The sequence below is a fragment of the Clavispora lusitaniae genome, assembly GCF_014636115.1.
Source record: "Clavispora lusitaniae strain FDAARGOS_655 chromosome Unknown tig00000038_pilon, whole genome shotgun sequence".
NCBI classification, from domain to species: domain Eukaryota; kingdom Fungi; phylum Ascomycota; class Pichiomycetes; order Serinales; family Metschnikowiaceae; genus Clavispora; species Clavispora lusitaniae.
In genome coordinates, this window is record NW_027093976.1 from 150,180 (window position 1) to 170,467 (window position 20,288).

Genomic DNA, 20,288 nt, shown 5'->3' on the forward strand with positions numbered 1-20,288 from the left:
CAAAGTGCTTTGGTTCTCGATTATGCCTACCGTTTCAAAATTCCAGAAACTAAGTAGATGAACATTGCTGAATTTTGCTAAACTCGGTCAAAAGCCTACACTTTTCACTCAATAGCCTACACTCTTCAGCCAACAGTCTAGCCCATTAAGTCAATAGCCTAGCCATTGGGTCACTAACACTACAAGAAATGGATTTTCTTCAAACCAGTCATAACATGTTGCAGAGTTATCCGAATAAAAAATTTGAGCTTGCTACATGAGTGTTTTTGCCTGGCAAATGTCTACGTCTTTTGACGTGAGGATATCCATTTTCTATGCAATCTTTTTTTCCATGCATATTCCCTCGCAGTCAGTTGATGCCAGGGCTTTTTGCCAGCGCTAATGTTAGAAGAGCAAAAGCAATTGTCTCCAGAATCAAGAATACATTACCAGTCACATGTGCCTTTCGTGAAAAACTTTTTGATTCCAGTCTCGAATTAGCGCATAATTGCTGGGTTCTTCCGCAAATTCAAGCGAAAGAACCAAGTCATATGATGCAAGTAAACGAGACGCAACGAGCCTAAGACAAGAGGAGCAGATATTTTTCTGTGCTGACAGCCGATTCCTGAATGTGTGACACCATCACATGACTGGAACAAGGGATATTCTGATCGTGTAGGTTCACTAACTTCGCACCAATGCAACATCGAAATAGTGTTTAGTCGTTGCAACACGTACTTTAAAGAATCTTGGTCAGTAGGTAAGCTCATGATTTTCCTAACTGGGCTGGTTCCGTGGCTTAAATCAACCTCCATTGCTTTTTTATCAGAGGCACAGATTTGCAACAAACTGACGAGCTAGCACAAATAGCACAAAAATACGTTTGGGGTAGGAAAGTTAATGAGTAAAAAAGCAAAACCACTAAAAGTACTTAAACACCGAGAATCGAGAACTAGAACCACTGAACCACTACACATTAATATCGTTCATCGCTGTTGAACGAATATTTCTTGGTCTTGGCAAATGAAATAGCCGATCGTGTCGTTCGAAATTCGGGTCGAGACTGCGTTCTTCTAGGTCTGGACGAGTCTCTTTCGCGATCGTGAAATATCAAGGGTTTTACATGGAGTTTAGTCATGTATTGCTTTAATCGCCGTACAGCGATAAGTTATGCGCTTATCGTACAGCCGCATGTGTATTCTTCGCCATTAAGTCAGGCGAAACGAGGGCGAATCTTTGCAATTCATTCCAACAAAAAAAAAAAAAAAACAAATATAGAGAAACTCAGCATGGAGCATAGGCTTGATAGTATAGTTGAACATTGGATCCCAAGCAGTGTTCCATTGAGAAACCATTGCGCGAGTTTATACACAATGTACAAGCTTCAATAAACATAAGCGCATTGCCTTGTCACCACGTAAAAAGGTGTATCAGTCGGGGTTACGTTATCAGCTGACAGGAGATAGTGACCAGCCGTATATATTTGGCCTAACCCGCATTTTAAATTTGATTTTTGATTTACGGTATGTTGCCCTTTTTTCTTCTGCAACATTCACCTAGACATCTCTGTGGTTGGTCCACTCTAGCTTAATCTCTTAATGGAATTGAGGAAACGGTATGTTTCCATTTTCGGCCCAAGCAGCAGCCAAAGGTTAGACAGAGGCTGGTACTGTTAAAAACAAGGACATAGGCCTTTTGCCACATATTTTGTGTGTTCCGCTCCCGACCCAGGCCTTTGGTGGCTCTTATCGAAATTATCCTGCCTGACAGGAATATGCGCTTGTGGGAACGGGGCGTGCGATATTTGAGACTGCCAAATCACCCGCACCCGTGAAACCCACAAGCGCATATCCCAATCTGGGCCCAGCCTATAACTACCACTAGTCCCCAGGAAAAAAAGATTGGTTTTTGGCGAGGCCCACAAGATCACAGACATGTGGATCCATCTGCTAATACATTGGGGCTGGCTGTGCCACGTTACTGCGTGTCTTCGGACGAACGCTAGCAATAAAAGTTGAATTAGCTCGAAAAAAATATCATGTGTCGAAGTGTTGGGAAGCGGGGTTTGAAAAGGGGCTACAGCAAAGAATGAAAAGAAAAATACAGACAAGGCAACAGCATCACTGCTCTTGCTGTTTGCTGTTTTACTGGCTTCAGGCCGACACACTGGAGGCTGAAAAAAACCGAGGCACAACTGAGGTACTGATGTTGGAGTTTCGTCATTTTGCTTGAAAAGTGTAAAAAGTGCAAAAAGTGCAAGAGCAAGTTTTTCCAGAGAAGGCACTGCCTGCACACAGACCGGATAAACCTGGAAGCTTCTTCCTTCCAGGGTCATCATGGTGCATACGCAGCTGCAGTACACTCCGTGTTAAAAACGGGCTATTTTCCAAATGCGCGAGTGTCTGGTCACGTGCACAGCAAGTGACACTAGCCACGTTTAGCGCATACGGTCAGGAGTTTTGGCCCATGCGGATGTGATTGCTGTCGATGGCAAACGGCCACATTTGCGCCTGGGAAGACAAGAATTTTTGCCTGAACTTGTGTCTTTGATGGCTGCGACAGCTGGGACCAACAATAGCCCCTTTTCTCCAAATGGTACAAGACTTTGTGAGAACAGTGCATAATTTTCTGGCGTTTATTACTTGGCCCTTGCAGTATGCGACACTCTGGCCACTTTTTATTTTCGTATTTGTCTGCAGGATTCCACACCTTGGTCTCGGCTTTTGTGCGACACTGGGCTTCTATGCACAAACAAGGAATATGCCACTTTAAAGCCGAGATTCGGTATTGGGGTCCGATTGTGGAGAAGGCGATCCGCCTCTTGCCCACCCAATGTCAAGCATTCGGGAAAGCAAACGAGGTGGAACCGACATTTCTACATGAAACAATCGGAATGGGAGAAAAAAAAAAGAAAATATCGGCGGCTGTCTCGCAGAGGATCGAACGACAAGAGGAAAGTGGCCCCATCAAACTAGTTTTTCCGGTGCGCACCTAGCGCACGCCAAAAAAAAAATACCAGCCGCATTCGGAAGGAAAGAAGCTCAAAGGCATATAAAACCGCCACGCAATCCCCTGACTTTTCCTTCACCATCAGCATCGGACACAAATGAACACGAATCCAGTTTTCCAGACTACAAGCAACTCGCCCATCAGTACATCCGATGACCAGTGGATCAGTGATTTGCTTGCCAAATCAGCCCCTATGACCACCACCAACAGTTTTTCCAACGCCTTCAACTTGGAAATGTCCAACTTCGACTCCTTCACAGTGCCAACGACAGACTTCCCCAGCGTTTTGGAAAACGAAAGCATATTCAGCGGCCTGTCTCGCGCTTCCACAGCTTCCAGCACTCCTCCAGTAAAAGAGGAGATTGACGAGAACGAGCTCGGATTTGGCCAGGCCAAAGTGGGGCTCTTGGACAGTGTCAACACCAAGTTGCAAATGATGCAAAGAAGAAACGACTTGACGCCGAAGGCGTTGGAGTCCATTTTCGACACCAAAGACGTTTTGAAGGACACCGTGGACGGCCAAGCTGGACTTGCGCCCCAAAAACAAAGTACGCAGGCGCACAGAACAGAAAGCTCAAGCAACCAGGCCAAGAAGAAGAGATGCTCTAGAAGAAGACTCACGGACTCCCAGAAAGAGGCCCACAACAAGGTCGAGAAGAAGTACCGGGTGAACATTAACCAGAAGATCAACAGCTTACAGACGATTATTCCGTGGTTTGCCAACCAGGAGGAGGTGCACATGGACTTGAAGGTAAACAAGTCTGTGATTTTGGAAAAGGCATACGACTACATCACCTATTTGAAGGCTGAAAATGAGGCATTGAGAAGTCGTCTTGGAGAGACGACCATGGAAACGGGCATATAGACGGTTATTGGAATTATTAATAAAGCTAGACACACATTGGACACGGGGCTTGTAGTTTTGGGAAGTGGGATTGCTTTTTTTTCTTCTTTTGATTTGGTATTTCTTTTTGCAATCGCCTCTCAATTGTTCGTATTGTTCGCCTGCAGGCTTCCGCATGGAGCCTTCTGTCAGATGCACGATTCGAATCGATCATGCATTCGGAATCCCTTGCCTCTGTCTTACGTTTTTTATTTTTTTTTTTCACAAGACTGCTAGACGGGATGAAAGCTTGATTACGTCAGTAAAATGGGTGCAATTGGCAAATGTCTCATTTACTGCGCCAAAATTGCCCCATCAGCCTGCAGAAAATCACTTGTCAATTCTGGTGCCAACGTATTGCCAAGACCAGATGTTTTCTTGGTCGGTGAACATATCTAGCTCCTAGATAATGCTGAATGGGCAGTATCCTTTTGTAACAATAGCAAGAGTGAAGGTCGTAGAATAACAAAAGACACAAGTCACTCAAACCAAATAATTATACTTTTTTGTACGAGCCAATTGTCCCGTATCTGCATTCCGGGCATAATGCCCACTTTCAATGCTTTGGGTAGACATTTTGCCACACAATGTGGCTCCGTGACTGCCCGATATCAATAACGGAAAAAGCCTTAACTAGTATTGACAATTACAGTTACTTCGCATTCATATGATTACCTTAAACACCAGATGATTCTATAAATATGCCCTTAATTAAAAGCGGCGTCTGTCGCCCAAAGGTTGAACGTTGGATCCCGACTGACGGCCTCTGAAGCCACCACGTCCACCGTTACCTCCTCTACCTCTTCCTCTGCCATATCCACCACGACCGTATCTAATGTGCGAACCAAAAGATCTTCTGTCGTATCTCTGCAATTCTGGAGGAATGGTCTGGTTGGCCTCTCTCATAATCTTACACAAGTCACCGCCCAACTTCGAGTTTCCTTCGGAGAAGAAGGAAACAGCAGTACCGGTGGTGCCAGCTCTACCGGTTCTTCCGATTCTGTGCACGTAGTCTTCGATATTGCCTGGCATGTCGTAGTTGATGACATAAGTGATACCCTTGACGTCTAAAAATTGGTTAGTAGATGCTCCTCTGGCCGGAGATGAATGACGGCTACAAATATCAAAAAAATTATAGAAAGGAGTTCGACGTCTATTGATTACATAGAAAGCTCGCGGACACGGCAACTGATGCACAAATATTCCATAAACACACACCCAGGGGGTACCAGAGTCACCTTGTGTGTCTATCTTGATCAAAACTTGGCCAGTGACAGATTCGTCAACAGAATCACCTGCTGACTTCAACAGAACCACCTGCTCTTGTAGCAAAATATCTGTCTTCCATAACAGAATCACCTGCTATAGTAACAGAATGCTATTCATCTCAACAGAATCACCTGTCTATGATAATAGCAAAATTACCGTTCTGCTGGGCCACTCTAGTCCATTGTTGGTTATTGATCATCTAAATGTTTGTCCATCTCTTCGTTATCAGTTCTTGCTTTCTTCATAATCCTTCCTTCTAGTCTCCTTTCGCAATCCTGTCCAGCAGGCGTTGCGCAGTCATCCCTAAACCCCGGTTAGTAAATAAAAAATAATCAAAAACACATACCAATACCTCTGGCAGCCACATCGGTGGCCACCATAATAGGCGATTTGCCCGATCTAAATTCCCTCAAAACCCAATCTCTCTCATTTTGGTCCTTGTCACCGTGGATGGCCAAAGCAGGCCAGCCGTCTCCTCTCAAGTAAGAAGTGACTTCGTCACAAGCTCTCTTGGTAGAACAGAAAATCAAACATTTGGCTTCCTTGTCGGCAGTGGCAGTTTCCAAGTGCTTGAGCAATCTGTCTCTCTTCTCGAATTCGCTGACAACCTCAACCAATTGGGTGATTGTGTGAGAAGCAGACAATTCCAAAGAACCAATGGTAACTTGGATAGGGTCCACCAAGTAGTCTCTGGTCAAGTTCTTGACCTCCTTAGGCCAGGTAGCAGACCACATCAAAGTTTGACGGTCTGGTCTGATTTGGTCGACGATCTTTCTGATCTGAGGTTCGAAACCCATATCCAACATTCTGTCGGCTTCGTCCAAAACCAAGTATGTGACTCTTCTAAGGTTTGTTTTGTTGGTTTCCAACATGTCAATCAATCTACCTGGAGTGGCAATACAGATTTCCACACCTCTGGCCAAGTCTCTGACCTGTTGACCCTTAGGAGCACCTCCGTAAATACAGGTGTTTCTGATTCTAGAAGAAGAACCAAACTTGGAACATTCTGTTTGGATTTGCACAGCCAACTCTCTGGTAGGAGCCAAAATCAACACAATTGGTCCGTCACCTGGTTTCAACAAGGGCTGGGCGTTGATGTGCACAATAGCTGGCAAACAGTAAGACAAAGTCTTACCGGAACCAGTGGAGGCAATACCCACCATGTCTCTACCGCTCGAAGCCATAGGCCAACCTTGACACTGGATGGCAGTTGGCTTTGGGAAGCCTTGTTGCTTAACTTCGCTCAACACATAGTCTGGGAAACCAGCCTCTTCGAAAGAAGTGATTGGCTTTGGAATGTCCTGGCCCTCGACGGTCATGTCGTGTTCCTTTCTGAAAGCAGCAACCTCGGCGTCTGAACGTGCAGCCACGTCTGGGTGTTCTGTGTAAAAGTTCTTCTCGAACTTTGGCAACGAGTCCAAGTCCCATTCAGGAGTGGTCAATTCGATTCTCTCATCGACTCTTCTTCCGCCAAAACGGCCACCTCTGCCGCCTCTGAATCCACCGTTACGGTCGTTTCTGTAGCTGCCTTGGTTGTTGTAGTTGTTGTAGCCACTGTTGTAGTTGTTGTAACCTCCGTTGTAGTCAGACATTGTTGGGAAAATGAAAGAAAAAAAAAAAAAAGCGAGGAGATGCGCGGTTTATATAGTGCGCGATGAGCTGCGAAAAAGAAACGACCATTTCAAAAACAGCTTTGTGATGTATACGAACGATAGGAAAAAATATTATGGAAAGGAAAAAAAAATAAACGCTAAATTCTGGAAGACTAACTTAGAAAGCAATTGTAAAAGAACCCTTGATTGTCTGTGGTGGATACTTGGTACGAAGGGATGCAATCGGCGTATCTGCAGTACCATCTCTTCTCTGTTTCTTCTTTTCACCATCACGTCGTTTCATATCGCCTGCCTTGAGATCCCGGTCCCTGAATGTCAAACCAATTGTCTTATCGAATCCCCTCAAGGCCATGAAACGTATATGATGCTCCAGGGGAATTGACATCTCTTTTGGGAGTGCACATAAACCAGTGGACAGAGGGCCAAGCAAGAAGCATCAGACTGTCAGTTCTACTAGAATTGGTTAAGGATGTTTAATCAGCACTTTTCAAGAAGAGAAGCCCGTTTTTTTTTGTGCTTTTTTCTATCCCTGTAGCCCATGGCAAAACCCATGGCCGACCCTTGGTGCAGGACGCACATGTCTTCGCAAAAAAAAACCATCTCTTCATTCTCATCCAGAAGCAACATGGCAGACGAAAACAAAGACATCCCCATGGACGGCGAAATCGAGGAGCAAGAGTACGATGCCGAAAAAATCAGAATGTTGCCCGGATCTTCGGACGACGGCACTGCCGCATCTTTCCAGGTTTTGGACGAAGACCACACATTGGGAAACGCCTTGAGATACATGATCATGAAGAACCCGGAGGTGGAGTTTTGCGGCTACTCCATCCCGCATCCTTCGGAGAACAAGTTGAACATCCGTATCCAGACATACGGGAACATCACCGCGTTGGAGGCGTTGCATCAGGGTTTGGACAACTTGTCTGAATTGTGCACGCATGTGGAGGAAACGTTTACCGAGAAGGTGGATGCTGGGAACTTTGCCACGGTGGAGCCATGAGGAAATTGCATTTGTATAATAGACGGACAAGAGAAGGCACGTAGGGCAGTGAGCGTGCTTCTAGTATTGGCTAGAGGTACGACGTAGGCTCGATGTTATAGCAACGATAAAGACGAGGACACCCACATGACGAGACAACACCCATATGACAGTGCTTGAAGCTACCTATAATATTAGATGCTAGTACAGGTTATACACCCGTGTCATCACATCAATTTGTATGTTCGTCTGTGGGTGCTGGAGATGCCTCACAATCGACCTTCCCAAGTTCATAGATATCCTAGTTACAATTTAGTATATGAAATTTACATAATCAGTTCATGTCGACTTTTGTATATCCTTTTGATAAGATTTTGGTACACCGAGGTGTTTTGTATTTCTCTACACTTTTGCTTTTCTTTGTCGCGACGAACACAGCTTTGACCCAAACTACTGTTGATAACCTGTAAATCAGAGAAATACATCGAGCTGATCATTTCTTCCAAGTCACATTTTTTCTATACAGCAAATTCATATGGCCATCCTTTCCTATCTTTTGCTTCTTTATTCTTCTTTTACTGGCATCTCGGCGACAGGGCTAGGCTAGGGAGGTACGGGTGCCTTTCCCCATACAATGCTCGTTTCTGTAAACATTCCTTCTCTATCAGTGTCTCTTACCATGACAACATCCAGTTCGGCTGATCTACTGGAGTCTTTCCTCCATCTTTCTCTGGATTACACAGACCGGCTAAGTTCAGCCGATGACTGGACAACGCGGTCTTTGGACGATCTTCTGTCGTACTTGAAGTTGGCTAAACTTCACGATAGTGAAGCAGCTCGAACGATGCCCCAAACAAACAAGGAAAGTTTGCGTATCTCTTCCCACTCGACACCACTTTCCAGGCCGACCAAGACGCGTCACTACTCGTTGGACATGGGGTCGATCCCGGAAATGGAGAGTCGAGTTCCTTCCGTTGATGGAGCAGCTTTGTTTAAAGCGTTGCAGCCGTTTTTGGACCAGTACATCACACAAAAGGACATAGCCGATGACAGAGCTGTGTCGTCGAAGGAAAGCCAAGAGCAAGGAAAGGAAAGACAGGAAGCACACGAAAGACATGAAACAAATGAAAGGAAAGAAGCACAGGAAAGACATGAAACACAACAGAGCCAAGATATTCCAGAGAGACAAGAACTACCAAAGAAGGATCAAAACCGGCTAGACAAAGAAGATGCTGAGAAGCACGGCAAACACAAGCCATACCTACCGAAACAAGCAGAGCTTAAAAAGACAGACTTCCACAGACAAACAGACTTGGAAACTCATGCGCAGGCATTCCACTATGACAATCTGGACATCGAGCTGCACATTGACGACACTTTTGACCACGTTCGCCGCGTAGCAAGCGACGGAACAATTAGATACGGTAATTCTCCCGTGACTACTCCACCAGGATCGAGCAGAGACTCGCATTTCACCGACAGCAGATGCACAGTAATTGGTCGAGACGATACTTCTACAGACAAGCCACTTGCCTCAGACACTTTTGATGCTCCTCCACAGGTGGATTTGCCAGATTTGACTGCAGACGAGATAGACCTTGAACTTCCCCCCGCGCTGGAAGATCCGCAGGAGACTTTGGCGCTGCTTCGCCTCCAACTCGAACAGTACAAACAAGATAATGCGGAATTAGTCAACGAGGTGAAGTTTTTGCGCCGGGCGCAAGCATCCAAAACCCGTGACCTGACGGAGAAAGAAACTAGAGAGCATACACAAAGACTGGAGCATCAGCGGCCTCTGAAGCCAGCAAAGGAAACTTTTGAGGCTGATGTACTGACTGATGAAACATCAAAGAAACAACCACATAACATAGAAGAACCATTGACTGAGGACAATGTGCCCGAGGAGTTCAGGCCCTTCTACCACCGCTTGCAGTTGGACAAAATTAACAGTTTGAGTAACGTGGAGAAAGGAAACATTATCAAAAATGTAATGCTCTCGTTGCTTGTCACGGACTTCGACCATCTTCCGTCTATGGCACCCAAAGTTGGAGCATTTCTCCGCATAACCGCCCGCTTTTTGGACGAGCTTCACGCAAGATTCTATGAGTGTGGCGATATGCGGCCTCTGCTTTATCTCCGGGACTACAGCATGGATCCCAGTGACGGCCTTGAACAGTGCCTCGCCGGGATGCTCAGCAAAATAGGATAATACAGGACTAGGCGATTGACAGTAGCAATGAGAACTCAAAGGAAGAGTAAGCCGTAAGAGAATCAGGTGGTTGTCTCAGATGGTGAAAGTAGAAGACCCGGTATAAAGAAGCTCGTTTCCAAGAAAGTATTCTCATGATAAGCAGTCGTAATTAGAGCTCTCGTGAGACTTACAATGACCGATAATGGACAGGCCACCCCAATTAGAGTAAAAATCTAGCACTTCAATTTACAATCTTGAAGAGCTGTCAACATCAAACAGTATCCAACAGCATCAAGATGGAAGCGAATCCAAATACTTAAATAGGAGTGATGCTGACAATAACCTCAGTGTAATAATCCGAAAAAAAAGAATAAACTTGTTTTTGGACTTGTGAATTTGAAAGTCTTTTCCGCAACCATCTGCAAAACTTGAGCTTTTCGGCGATGCTAGCTGATGTCTGCGATTCGTAAAGATGTAGGCGAGTGCGTTATCGTACTGTACAGCATCGAGAAAACAGTTGCTTCAATACCAAACCAACAAAGCAATAAGGGCCAATGACATCGCAATACAAGAATATCAGAAGAGCAAAAAATCTAGAACAGGCACGCAAATAGACACTAGCAAAGACAAGAGCAAACCAATTGGACAAGAGCAAACAGAAGAATTGAAACATCAGGACGCATGAGCGGCGCTAAAACGCACCACCGCATTAAAAACGACATGAACGGCGAAATTACAAGTGAGAAGAAAATCAAATACCCGCCATTAAACGGTGGATCTCATGCAAAGAAAGCAGGAAAATCTCAAAAGCATCTCATGCGACAACAAAACCGAACCATTGTGAAGTCATTTTTTGGCCCACTTTGTCACTTCCGAAGTGTTCCATAGTCACACGTCGTGTCCGGAATCAAAACGGCCAAGCCGAGGCTCTGGGTGCAGGACAAACAGTCCATGTCCCCCACGATCTTCCCCAGGGGCGGAACAGGCCCGTTGTAGGCGAAAAGCAGAAACACCAACATCGAACAAAAACATACGCACGGATCCTAGTCGGCCCAAGACACCGAACAGAAAAGTCGGCTTTCCAATATATTTTCTAGCCCACAGCAGTGGTTGCGGCGACATTTGCTCCAAGATCCTTGATCCCACGTGACCCCCGCAATCATAACCAATCGACTCGAACATCACCACTTTACTTCTTTCCATCTGCTTACCCATATCGGCCCCAAGTCATACCACGTTTGTACCTGTTCCTGAAGCTTTCCCGCAAGCGAGCACGTGCGCCGAGATCTCATATCTGCCTTCCGCTCGAATCCGATTCCGCCGGTATCGTATCCCTCGAGTGAGAAGTCCAGCGGTATCAACAGATAACCTGCCACAATAACCGCCCACAAAAGAAACGCCCACAAAAGGACGTAACAAAAGACGGAAGCCGCCACAAAGACCGAAGCGGGACACGAAGACATCCCTATTGTTAATAGAAACCACAGGCTAGAGACATTCTAAACAAACAAGTCAGAAGGGCTTGTTATTTGGTTGCACAAAAGGACAGTCACGCAACCTCACTTTCCAACAGAACGGGCGTCTCTCGATCCAAAGAGGCGGACTCCACCACAAACACCAATTTCGCGCCAGCCGCTGCCCTCGCACGCCATGGGCGACACGCTCCGAACGAGCAAGCCCCGCCCCGATCCCGCACAGGTGCTGCAGCAGAAGGAGTCGCCGCAGAAACTGGCGGCGCAGCCGCGCAAGTTTGATCTGCTTGCGAGCCCGCCCAAGAAGGAGCCGCCGTTCCCGCCCGAGCCCAGCCGCCGCACGCTGGCAGCGTTTCTCTTCAACCCGGGCCGCCAAGACCTGATCTGCCTGCTCTTGAACAGCTACCCAGCGCCGCCCTCGCAGCTTCTAGGCGCTCGCTACTACGAAAACGGCACTGGCGCGGGCGCCAATGTGGCTGCAAACAACTTGGCTGCAAACAACATGACAAACAACATGGCTGCAAACGGCGCGGGCGCTGCAAGCAATGACGCTCATGCGCCAGGGTCCGGCGCACGCTTCCGCGGCGACCTGATTTTCCTTCCGCCTCCAGGCGACCCCGCCAGCGGCGTTGCCGATTCCAGCGCGCACTCGGCTCTGGACGCTGCAGCAACTCTGCGCAACAACAGCATTTTCAGCTCACTCATCCAGATACCTAACTCGGCGAGCGCGTCGGCGGCAAACTCCGTCAGCGGCGCTCCCCGGTCCCAGAAACGCCGCCGCTCCACCTCCGTCAGTCTTGGAGACAATGACAAGGACGCTGCGGCAGCCTTCTGGGAGCTGCTTAACATGGGTGGTGGCCTGATTGCTGGCCTCAGCAACGACAGCGTCAATGCGTTTTTGGCCAGCCTCCAAAATAACGGCAGCATCGACTTCACAGGCATGAGCGACCAGCAGCGACGCGACTCGCTTCTCAAGTTCATCAACGACCAGGGCGTAGGCCCAGGCCAAGGCAGCCAGCTGCAGAGTGCCGGTCAAGTTGCGGGCCAGAGCATTGCCCAGAAACAACGCGAGCCTCAAAACCAGGCACCAACCCAGCCAGAGTCCACTCGTCTCCGTGAGGATATCTTTGACCGTCTGCGGACGAGAAAACCTTCCGGTGGCGACCATCTTTCGCCTGCATCATCTATGTCGTCCCGGTCATCGCACAAGGTGGCTGATGAGCTGCACCTGCCAAAAGCATCGCCTGCTCAGCTATCGACTCAACCATACTTTCCTGCACTGGTCCCTCCTCAAGCCATGCAGAAACAACCAGCTGCGTTTTATCAACAGTATCCTGGCGACCCATACCCATTTTCGTCCGGTACATCATACCCACCGCAGAAACAGCGGAACCAGTATCTGTTTGGCGAAGCACCGCTGTACCAGACAGGACTGCCGGGGCTGTTGAGTCAACCAGCGCTGTTCTTCCGCCCACCGCTGGATGGGCGTATGAATTACTCATACAGACCACAACCAGATCAGTTGGGTCATTCTCTCCCTTTGGATCATACAAATCAGCCCCCATTGAACCTACCTGGTACCCCGCTTGGTAACCAACTCGGCTCACAAATCAATGGCCAAATGGGCAACCCAATGGGTCCAAGGATGCGTATGGGAAGTCAAATGGGAAACCAAATCGGAAACCAAATGCCAAGCCAAATGGGCAATCCGATGAATGGCCCATTGAATGGTCAAATTCATGGTCAAATGAGTCCCAACCAGTTGACCCACATGGGCCAGTTGGGCCAGTTGAGCCCTGAAAAGGGTATGGTTCCTGCTCAACAACATGCGCAAGCAGAGGATGGGCGTCCATTGTTGGGTGCCACTAAAGTTGACCAACTAATGCTCGTTATCCAATCTCGTGAAAAGGGCAACAAACAAGCCATTCCCCAGGCTGCAGATGGAAGCGTCATGGCTGCTGAGGATGACAAGAATGTTCTACCGCTGACTATAAATTTGGTGGGCGGCGTAGAGAAGCCTGCTCGCGAAACCGCAGGCACGGAACTGGCCAGTTCAGACAAGAAGCACAAGCGCCGTGCAAAAACTCAACAATGTCCATACTGTCTCAAACAGTTTAACCAATCCACCCACCTTGACGTTCATGTGCGCTCACACATTGGCTACAAGCCTTTCCAATGCACTTATTGCCTCAAGAGATTCACTCAGGGCGGCAATTTGCGCACGCACATACGCCTCCACACAGGTGAAAAGCCTTTTACTTGTGAGGAGTGCAACAGGCTGTTCAGCCGCAAGGGCAATTTGGCAGCGCACATCTTGACCCATAAAAAGGAGAAACCGTTTGAATGTCGTCTCGATGGGTGTGATAAGTCCTTTACGCAATTGGGAAACTTGAAGTCGCATCAGAATAAGTTCCACTTGCGCACGTTGAACCGACTTACACAGACATTGGCAGAGCTTAGCGGGCCCGATTTGGAAAATTTGGATCCGGAACAAAAGGAGTTGTTGGACTACTTCCGTAAGTTGTACAAGAACTCCAACAGAGGTATTCGTGGCCGTGGAAAGCGTTTGGCACCTGCAGGTGAAGGCTCTAGCACTCAAAGCAGTCCCCAGCAAGTGCAGACGCAGCTTCTTGGACAGCCCAATCCCACGGCACAGTATCCTGATGGCCTTCGAAGAGACTATTGAGGATTAATGGCAGCTTGTGGATGAGACGGTGTAAAGCATTCTTGTGGTCGGCGGGCCCCTCCACTTTGTGTATGTGAGACATTGACTCTGGTATTCGCTGAGAGTCGACTACAAGGCATCTGGCATTTCATTAAATACTTTGAAGCAGGCGTAATTTAAAATGTATCAATTACAAGTGAATTTGTATTTTCTAAGACTGCTGTGACGAACTGGTTAACCTTCTACTCCTGCATTCTTTGGTGGTACTTGACTAGCATGTATATTTTCCCTTACGCAGATTAGAGTTAGAGCTACTTTCATTTAGAGTGGATATACTTTGATTAAGTATTCTAACTTCCAAAAGTAAAAGTCAGCCATAATTTAAGAAAGAGTTCCAATAGTAGCGTCGGAAAAAGATGATAAAAGCGTGTTTCAAAAGTTGATTTAACCATTTAGTTTGATCTGGTTTGGATATCACCGAGACAAACACTTCATCTTTTTCTAGGCTCGCAATGCAATACCACTCAAGGAGAGGTAAGGATTATAGCCTGATAATTTGATAGAGGCAGATATACTTCGTTGTAGTTGCATAGAAGACCAGTGGAACAAGTAATCGCAAACCCAATAAATGCATTCATAACAATGCACTAGGAAGATAGCTACACTTGTGTTATTTATTCGCTTCTTCCTCTTTCAATCTATCCACTTTGACCCTTTATATGCATCTGGAGGGAAGCACAAGATCAGCAAGAATGAACAGTAAAGCGAGAATAAAAGAATCTCGACCAAAACAGCCAAGTACGAAGAAGGACAATTAAAAGAAAATTCTAGACAGACAACAAAAGAAAATTCTAGAAAACAACAAAACAACAACTGACAGACAAAAATGAGAAGATGACAGTAGTTGGCAAGACAATTAAACTTGCAGACATCGGCCGGTCTGTGCGACCTGCTTCGGCCTGTACGTTCTGCGCAAGTCTATCCAGATCGCATCATCGAATCGCTAGTCCACAACCGTCCACTGCCATTGGGACAAAGACACGGGAAAGACAGATTGAGGCTTCAGATTTGTATCGACCATTTTCCGTTTCGTCTGACCATTTTCCGTTTTGAACATTCTCCATCGTATCATTCTCCATCTCGACATTTATTCCCGGAATCTGCATGTCTTCTCTCTACAAGCTCTCGATTCTGGGCATCCGGTCGTTCTCGCCCACCGACCACGAAACCATCCAGTTTGGCACGCCGCTCACGCTCATCTGCGGCCAGAACGGCTGCGGCAAAACCACCATCATCGAGTGTCTCAAGTACGCCACGACAGGCGACCTTCCGCCCAACTCCAAAGGCGGGGCGTTTGTCAACGACCCTGCGGTGGCAGACCGGCTGCTTGTCAATGCGGAAATCAAGCTTGGTTTCATTTCCGTCGACGGCAAGCTGATGACAGTGACGCGGAACATGCAATTGGCCCGCAAGCGCGGCGCCCGCGGCGCCAACACGTTCAAGACGCTCGAGGGCCAGCTCGCGGTGATGGCCCGCGGGCACAAAACGGCGCTCAGCACGAAAAACGCCGAGTTGGACGCGCGCGTGCCGCAGTACTTGGGCGCGCTGCGCGCCGTGTTGGAGTACGTGATCTTCTGCCACCAGGACGACAGCTTGTGGCCGCTCAGCGAGGCCGGCGTGTTGAAAAAACGCTTCGACGAGATCTTCGAGGCGCTGCGCTTCACCAAGGTGTTGGACACGATCAAGACGCTCCGCAAAGACATGGCCTCAGACATCCGCCTTATAGAGCAGAGCGTGCACCATGCACAGGTGGACCAGGCGCGCGCGCGCAAAATCCGCGACAAGTTGGCCGCCAGCACGGCGCAGGCCGAGCAGTACACGGGGCAAATCGCCGACTTGACGGTGCAAATCGAGCGCCTTGAGCGCGAGGCCGAGCGGCTCTTCTCGTCCAACCAGGCGTTCCAGCGAACGTTGGGCGAGCACCAGCGGTTGAGCCTTGTGCGCGAAAACACCAGGGCCAACTACGACCGGCTCGAGCGCAGCTTGGCCAAAGTCGACTGGCCCGACGAGGAGTTGGCGCGCGCGCTTGCGCAGTGTTCGGGCGACCAGGAGAAAACGCGCGCGGCGCTAGAGGCGGCCGAAGCAGACCGCGCGAGTGCCGCAGACGCCATGCTGGACTTGCAGGCGCGCTTCCATGCTCTCACGCGAGAGGAAGGGCTCCTAAGCTATAAGCAATCCCAGTACGGGGAGAAGGTGGCGCGGTTGGCGGAGTTGGAGAAAACCACAACGCAGGGCGAGCTTGCGGCACGCCAGAAGACACTCGACACGGCGCTTGCAGCCAAAGACCACGAGATTGCCGAGGCGTCGAGCCGTCTCCGGGCGGCGCAAAGTTCGCTCGCGCGCGAACAACAGAGCAGGGCGCACTACATGCGGGAGGCAGAAGAGTGCGGGCAGCGCGCGCGCGAGCTTCGGCAGAAAGTGGCGCTCGCGTCGGCGGACCAGCTTGACGCCGAGCGCGGCGAGCTCGAAACGCTCCGCGAAAAGCGCGCGAAAAGAAGCCTGGGCGCGCGTTCCGACGAGCTTCAGGCGCAGCTCGCGCGCGACAAAATCACCCTCGCGCGCCTCGAGGTGGAAAACGATGACATGGTGTCGAAGTTGGCCAGCGCCAGCTCGCTGGCTGAATTGCAGACGCGGCGCGACGTGCTCCGAAGCAGCCACACGCGCAAGAAAAACTCGTGGCGCCGCAACGTCGAGGCGCACGGCCCGCAGTTCCAGCAGCTTTTGGGCGTGGATTTGGATCCTGCGCTGGCGCCCGAGGTCTTGGAGTCGCGCATCCGCGAGTTGGAGGCGGCGCAGAAAAAGGACGCCGCGGCCGAACAGTCTGCGCGCGAAGAGTGGAGCCGCGCCGCTGCGCAGATGCAGAGCGCCGAAGAAAACCTCGCGGCGGCGCGACAGAAATTGTCCCAGCACACCAACGCCGTCTCGGCCGTTCTCGAAGGCGACCTATCCGAGTACGAAAACGCCGTGTCTGAGGCGGAGGAAGATCACCGCGCTGCCGTTTTCAACTTGAACACCTTCGAAGTCACCCGCAGCTACCAGCTTCGCGCAGTGGAGATTGCTGAGAAAAGCTCGTGCTGTACGCTCTGCAGCCGCAGCATGAGCGAGCAAGAGAAAAACCGCTTCGTGCATGACCTCCAGGCCGGCTTGAAGGCGCTCACTGCGGAAAAGCTTCGCGCCGATGTGGACGCTACCGATCGCGACGTGGCCGAATTGGCCGCCATTCGTGTGGATGTGGTGCAGGCCCGTAAGCTTGCGGGCGAAATAGCGGCGCTTGAGGCGAAGGCGGCGGCGCTGAAAAGTGCGCACGCCGACCTTTCGTCTTCCCTCGAGACGCTCGAAGCCTCGCTCAAAAAAACGACCGCCGAATTGTCTTCCCTCCAGTCTCTCCGAGAGCCCGTGCGAGCCATTGCTAGTGATAGCGCCGAAATCGACAAGTTGGAGGCAGAAATCAAAGAGCTCGAAGGCGAACTCGGAGACTGGGGTTCCGAAGTGCCGGTGTACGAATTGCAGAGCTTGCAGAAACAAAAGGCCGCAGAATTGCGTGCTGTCAGACAAGCGGTTTCTGATGCGACCGATGAGTTCCATTTTCTCCAGAAAGATGCGTCGCGTTTGGAGGGCCAGATCAAGGACAAGCAGCTTCTTATTAGCAACTTGGAGAAAGCTTTGGGCCAAACCATCTCTCTTCAAGGCAGAATCACTGAACAGGAAGAGCTCGAAAAGTCTTTGAAGGCGAAAATCAAGGAGTGCGAGACCCTTGCTACCGAACATGAGCTGCTCTGTGCTTCTCTCACCAAAGAGGTTGAAGAGCTTCAACGCTCCAGAAAAGAAATCGAAGAGTCTGCTAAGAAAGAGATTGCTGCATTGAAGGCTGAACTGGATACATTGGAGAGGCTTAGGGCCGATATCAAAGAGTACGAGGAAAAAGATGCTGCTGTTGTCGAAGACAACACGCGCAAACTCGAAGAGGTTCAGAAAGAAATTGAAGCTTCGAAAGCAACTATGGAGAATACAGAAGCGAGAATAAAGCAGCTTCAAGCAGAAGTCAACGATTTTAAAGAACGCGAACGGCAGATGCGAGACAACATGGAATATCGCCAGCTTGAAAAAGAACTTGATCGTTTGGAAGAGCAGTTGAATGAGCTTGATGTACACAATGCAGAAGTGGAAAAAGAAAGGTACGAAGTGGCGCTGAAAAAACTCAGAGACCAGATTTCAGAGCTTACGTCTAGTCTCTACGGTAAGGAGGGAGAGGTGAAGCAAATCAGAGACCAAATCACCAATTTCCAGAAAGAGTTAGAGACGGAGTTCAAGGATATTGACAAGCAATACCACAAAGAGTGGGTTAAGCTACAGACTAACATGCTCGTCTCGAATGATTTGCAAACTTACTCACAAGCATTGGACAAAGCCATCATGAAATACCATAGTATGAAGATGGATGAGATTAATCGCATCTTGCGTGAGCTTTGGAACCAGACATATAAGGGAACAGACATTGATGGCATCGAAATCAAATGTGACGTCAGTAATCTGGGGAAAGGCCGATCCTACAACTATAGGGTGGTGATGTATAAGAAAAGCTCAGAGCTAGATATGAGGGGAAGATGCTCTGCGGGTCAAAAGGTGTTAACCAGTATATTAATTCGGTTGGCGCTTGCGGAATGTTTTGGCCAAAATTGTGGAATGATTGCACTAGATGAACCGACAACAAACTTGGATGTGGAAAATGCTGAATCTTTGGCTGCAGCACTCAACAATATCATTGACTTCCGCAAAAACCAAAAGAACTTCCAGCTTATTGTTATTACTCATGATGAAAAATTCCTCAGTCACATCAATGGCGACAGTTACACAGACAACTTTTACCGTATTGAGCGGAACGAGAATCAGCATTCTGTCATCAAAAGTTTGCCAATTCACCTCATGCAAGACGATTAGAGCAAATAATTTGAGTTCTATCATGAAAATTGATTTTTTTGGCTCAGCTGCTTCGCAATATTATCAAATGTTGAGCCTGCCCTCGTCTTCCATATGGTTAATAGAGGCACGTCAAGTATCAGACGCAGACGACTTGAAGCTTCTCCTTGTTCTTGATTTCCCTTATTCAGCTCTAGATACTTTTCCTTTTCCATCCATGTTTTCTCGAGCCACCCTTCGAGTTTACTCCTCTTGAGTGGAACGCGTGACAAAGGTTTCATCTGCACGTCAACATAAACGACTAGAGGCTTGTCTGAAGCGAAGAACTGCATTAAGCTAGGCGGCTGAGGCTCATATGAGATGGTAATGTCATAGAGCGTGTCAAACTTTGACTCGGGTGTTCTGCTTAATGAGGTAATTGCACTATGGAGACCAGAGAACCTCGGATACAAGACGTGCTCAAATTCTGGAAGATAGTATCGTTTGCTTTGCACCTGCTGCAAGTAGGTCACTGTTGGTGTCTTTATGTTGACTTCGGGAAAAAGAATAACCCATTCGGGCAATTCCGAACGGAGCACTCTTTTAAAGAGTGAGTCTGCCCACAGTTTATGAAGCGTCCAGTTTTCGTCACATTTGAGCATATTGTATACTGTTTTCACAGATGGAACCCGCCACAACGAAAACCAAGTAAAAAAATTTGGCTGAGGGCAAAGTGTTCCACAATTAGATGCCAAATGTGCCAAAATGGCATAATCTGCTAGAGACTGGTGGTTGGAGATGACAATGGCTGACAGCGTAGAGAGGGCGTCGCCAGAAACATTTATCGTTACGTTGTTCAATTTCTGAAGTCAGTAAGAAAGATATGCGAAAGAGAGAGGACAAAGGGAAAAGACGGCGAAGACATACGATGAAACACAGTACAATTCTCCAGAAACAAAAGCAGGACATCCTCTTGATGTAGTCTGTTTCGAAAGATAAGAGGCTGAAAGAAGAGGATATTGCAGACACGACGTGGTATATTACAGTGAAACGCAATAGGATCCATAAGACAAGATACCCACGGAGTTGCAATAATAAAGATCGGAATGTCGCATTAGGGGCCGGTGCGATGCCTAAATGAGATAAGAGTTCCATGGCTAAAAAAAAATATAATTCTAGATTTGAGACAAGTATTTGTAATGTGGTAGATGGTGCAAAAGGAAGTTTGTTAGTAGCGCGCATAGTGTAGATATGCGGAGTGTATATGCT

General features: G+C 48.3%; 8 protein-coding genes across 8 annotated transcripts; 5 read left to right on the forward strand and 3 right to left on the reverse strand. All coding sequences in view use genetic code 12, as the record gives it.

The window, feature by feature from the left end:
- Positions 1-3,085: 3,085 nt before the first annotated feature.
- On the forward strand, positions 3,086-3,853 carry TYE7 (regulatory transcription factor TYE7; the record flags this gene model as incomplete). The annotated part of the gene is made up of 1 exon (XM_002618729.1): positions 3,086-3,853. One exon carries the CDS (start codon positions 3,086-3,088, stop codon positions 3,851-3,853), a length of 768 nt encoding a protein of 255 aa, XP_002618775.1.
- A 729-nt stretch (positions 3,854-4,582) lies between these two features.
- Positions 4,583-6,732, reverse strand: DBP2 (DEAD-box ATP-dependent RNA helicase; the record flags this gene model as incomplete). Its single annotated transcript, XM_002618727.2, has 2 exons — positions 4,583-4,938; positions 5,487-6,732. The coding sequence occupies 2 exons, from the start codon at positions 6,730-6,732 to the stop codon at positions 4,583-4,585; spliced, it is 1,602 nt and encodes a 533-aa protein (XP_002618773.2).
- A 571-nt stretch (positions 6,733-7,303) lies between these two features.
- Positions 7,304-7,756, forward strand: RPC19 (DNA-directed RNA polymerase core subunit; the record flags this gene model as incomplete). Its single annotated transcript, XM_002618726.2, has 1 exon — positions 7,304-7,756. One exon carries the CDS (start codon positions 7,304-7,306, stop codon positions 7,754-7,756), a length of 453 nt encoding a protein of 150 aa, XP_002618772.2.
- Positions 7,757-8,369: 613 nt separating this feature from the next.
- Positions 8,370-9,944, forward strand: FOB63_001200 (uncharacterized protein; the record flags this gene model as incomplete). The annotated part of the gene is made up of 1 exon (XM_002618725.2): positions 8,370-9,944. The coding sequence occupies one exon, from the start codon at positions 8,370-8,372 to the stop codon at positions 9,942-9,944; it is 1,575 nt and encodes a 524-aa protein (XP_002618771.1).
- A 1,632-nt stretch (positions 9,945-11,576) lies between these two features.
- Positions 11,577-14,084, forward strand: FOB63_001201 (uncharacterized protein; the record flags this gene model as incomplete). The annotated part of the gene is made up of 1 exon (XM_002618724.2): positions 11,577-14,084. One exon carries the CDS (start codon positions 11,577-11,579, stop codon positions 14,082-14,084), a length of 2,508 nt encoding a protein of 835 aa, XP_002618770.2.
- Positions 14,085-15,227: 1,143 nt separating this feature from the next.
- On the forward strand, positions 15,228-19,061 carry RAD50 (MRX complex DNA-binding subunit; the record flags this gene model as incomplete). The annotated part of the gene is made up of 1 exon (XM_002618723.2): positions 15,228-19,061. The coding sequence occupies one exon, from the start codon at positions 15,228-15,230 to the stop codon at positions 19,059-19,061; it is 3,834 nt and encodes a 1,277-aa protein (XP_002618769.1).
- A 20-nt stretch (positions 19,062-19,081) lies between these two features.
- On the reverse strand, positions 19,082-19,681 carry FOB63_001203 (uncharacterized protein; the record flags this gene model as incomplete). Its single annotated transcript, XM_002618722.1, has 1 exon — positions 19,082-19,681. The coding sequence occupies one exon, from the start codon at positions 19,679-19,681 to the stop codon at positions 19,082-19,084; it is 600 nt and encodes a 199-aa protein (XP_002618768.1).
- An 82-nt stretch (positions 19,682-19,763) lies between these two features.
- On the reverse strand, positions 19,764-20,261 carry FOB63_001204 (putative integral membrane protein; the record flags this gene model as incomplete). The annotated part of the gene is made up of 1 exon (XM_002618721.1): positions 19,764-20,261. One exon carries the CDS (start codon positions 20,259-20,261, stop codon positions 19,764-19,766), a length of 498 nt encoding a protein of 165 aa, XP_002618767.1.
- Positions 20,262-20,288: the final 27 nt, after the last annotated feature.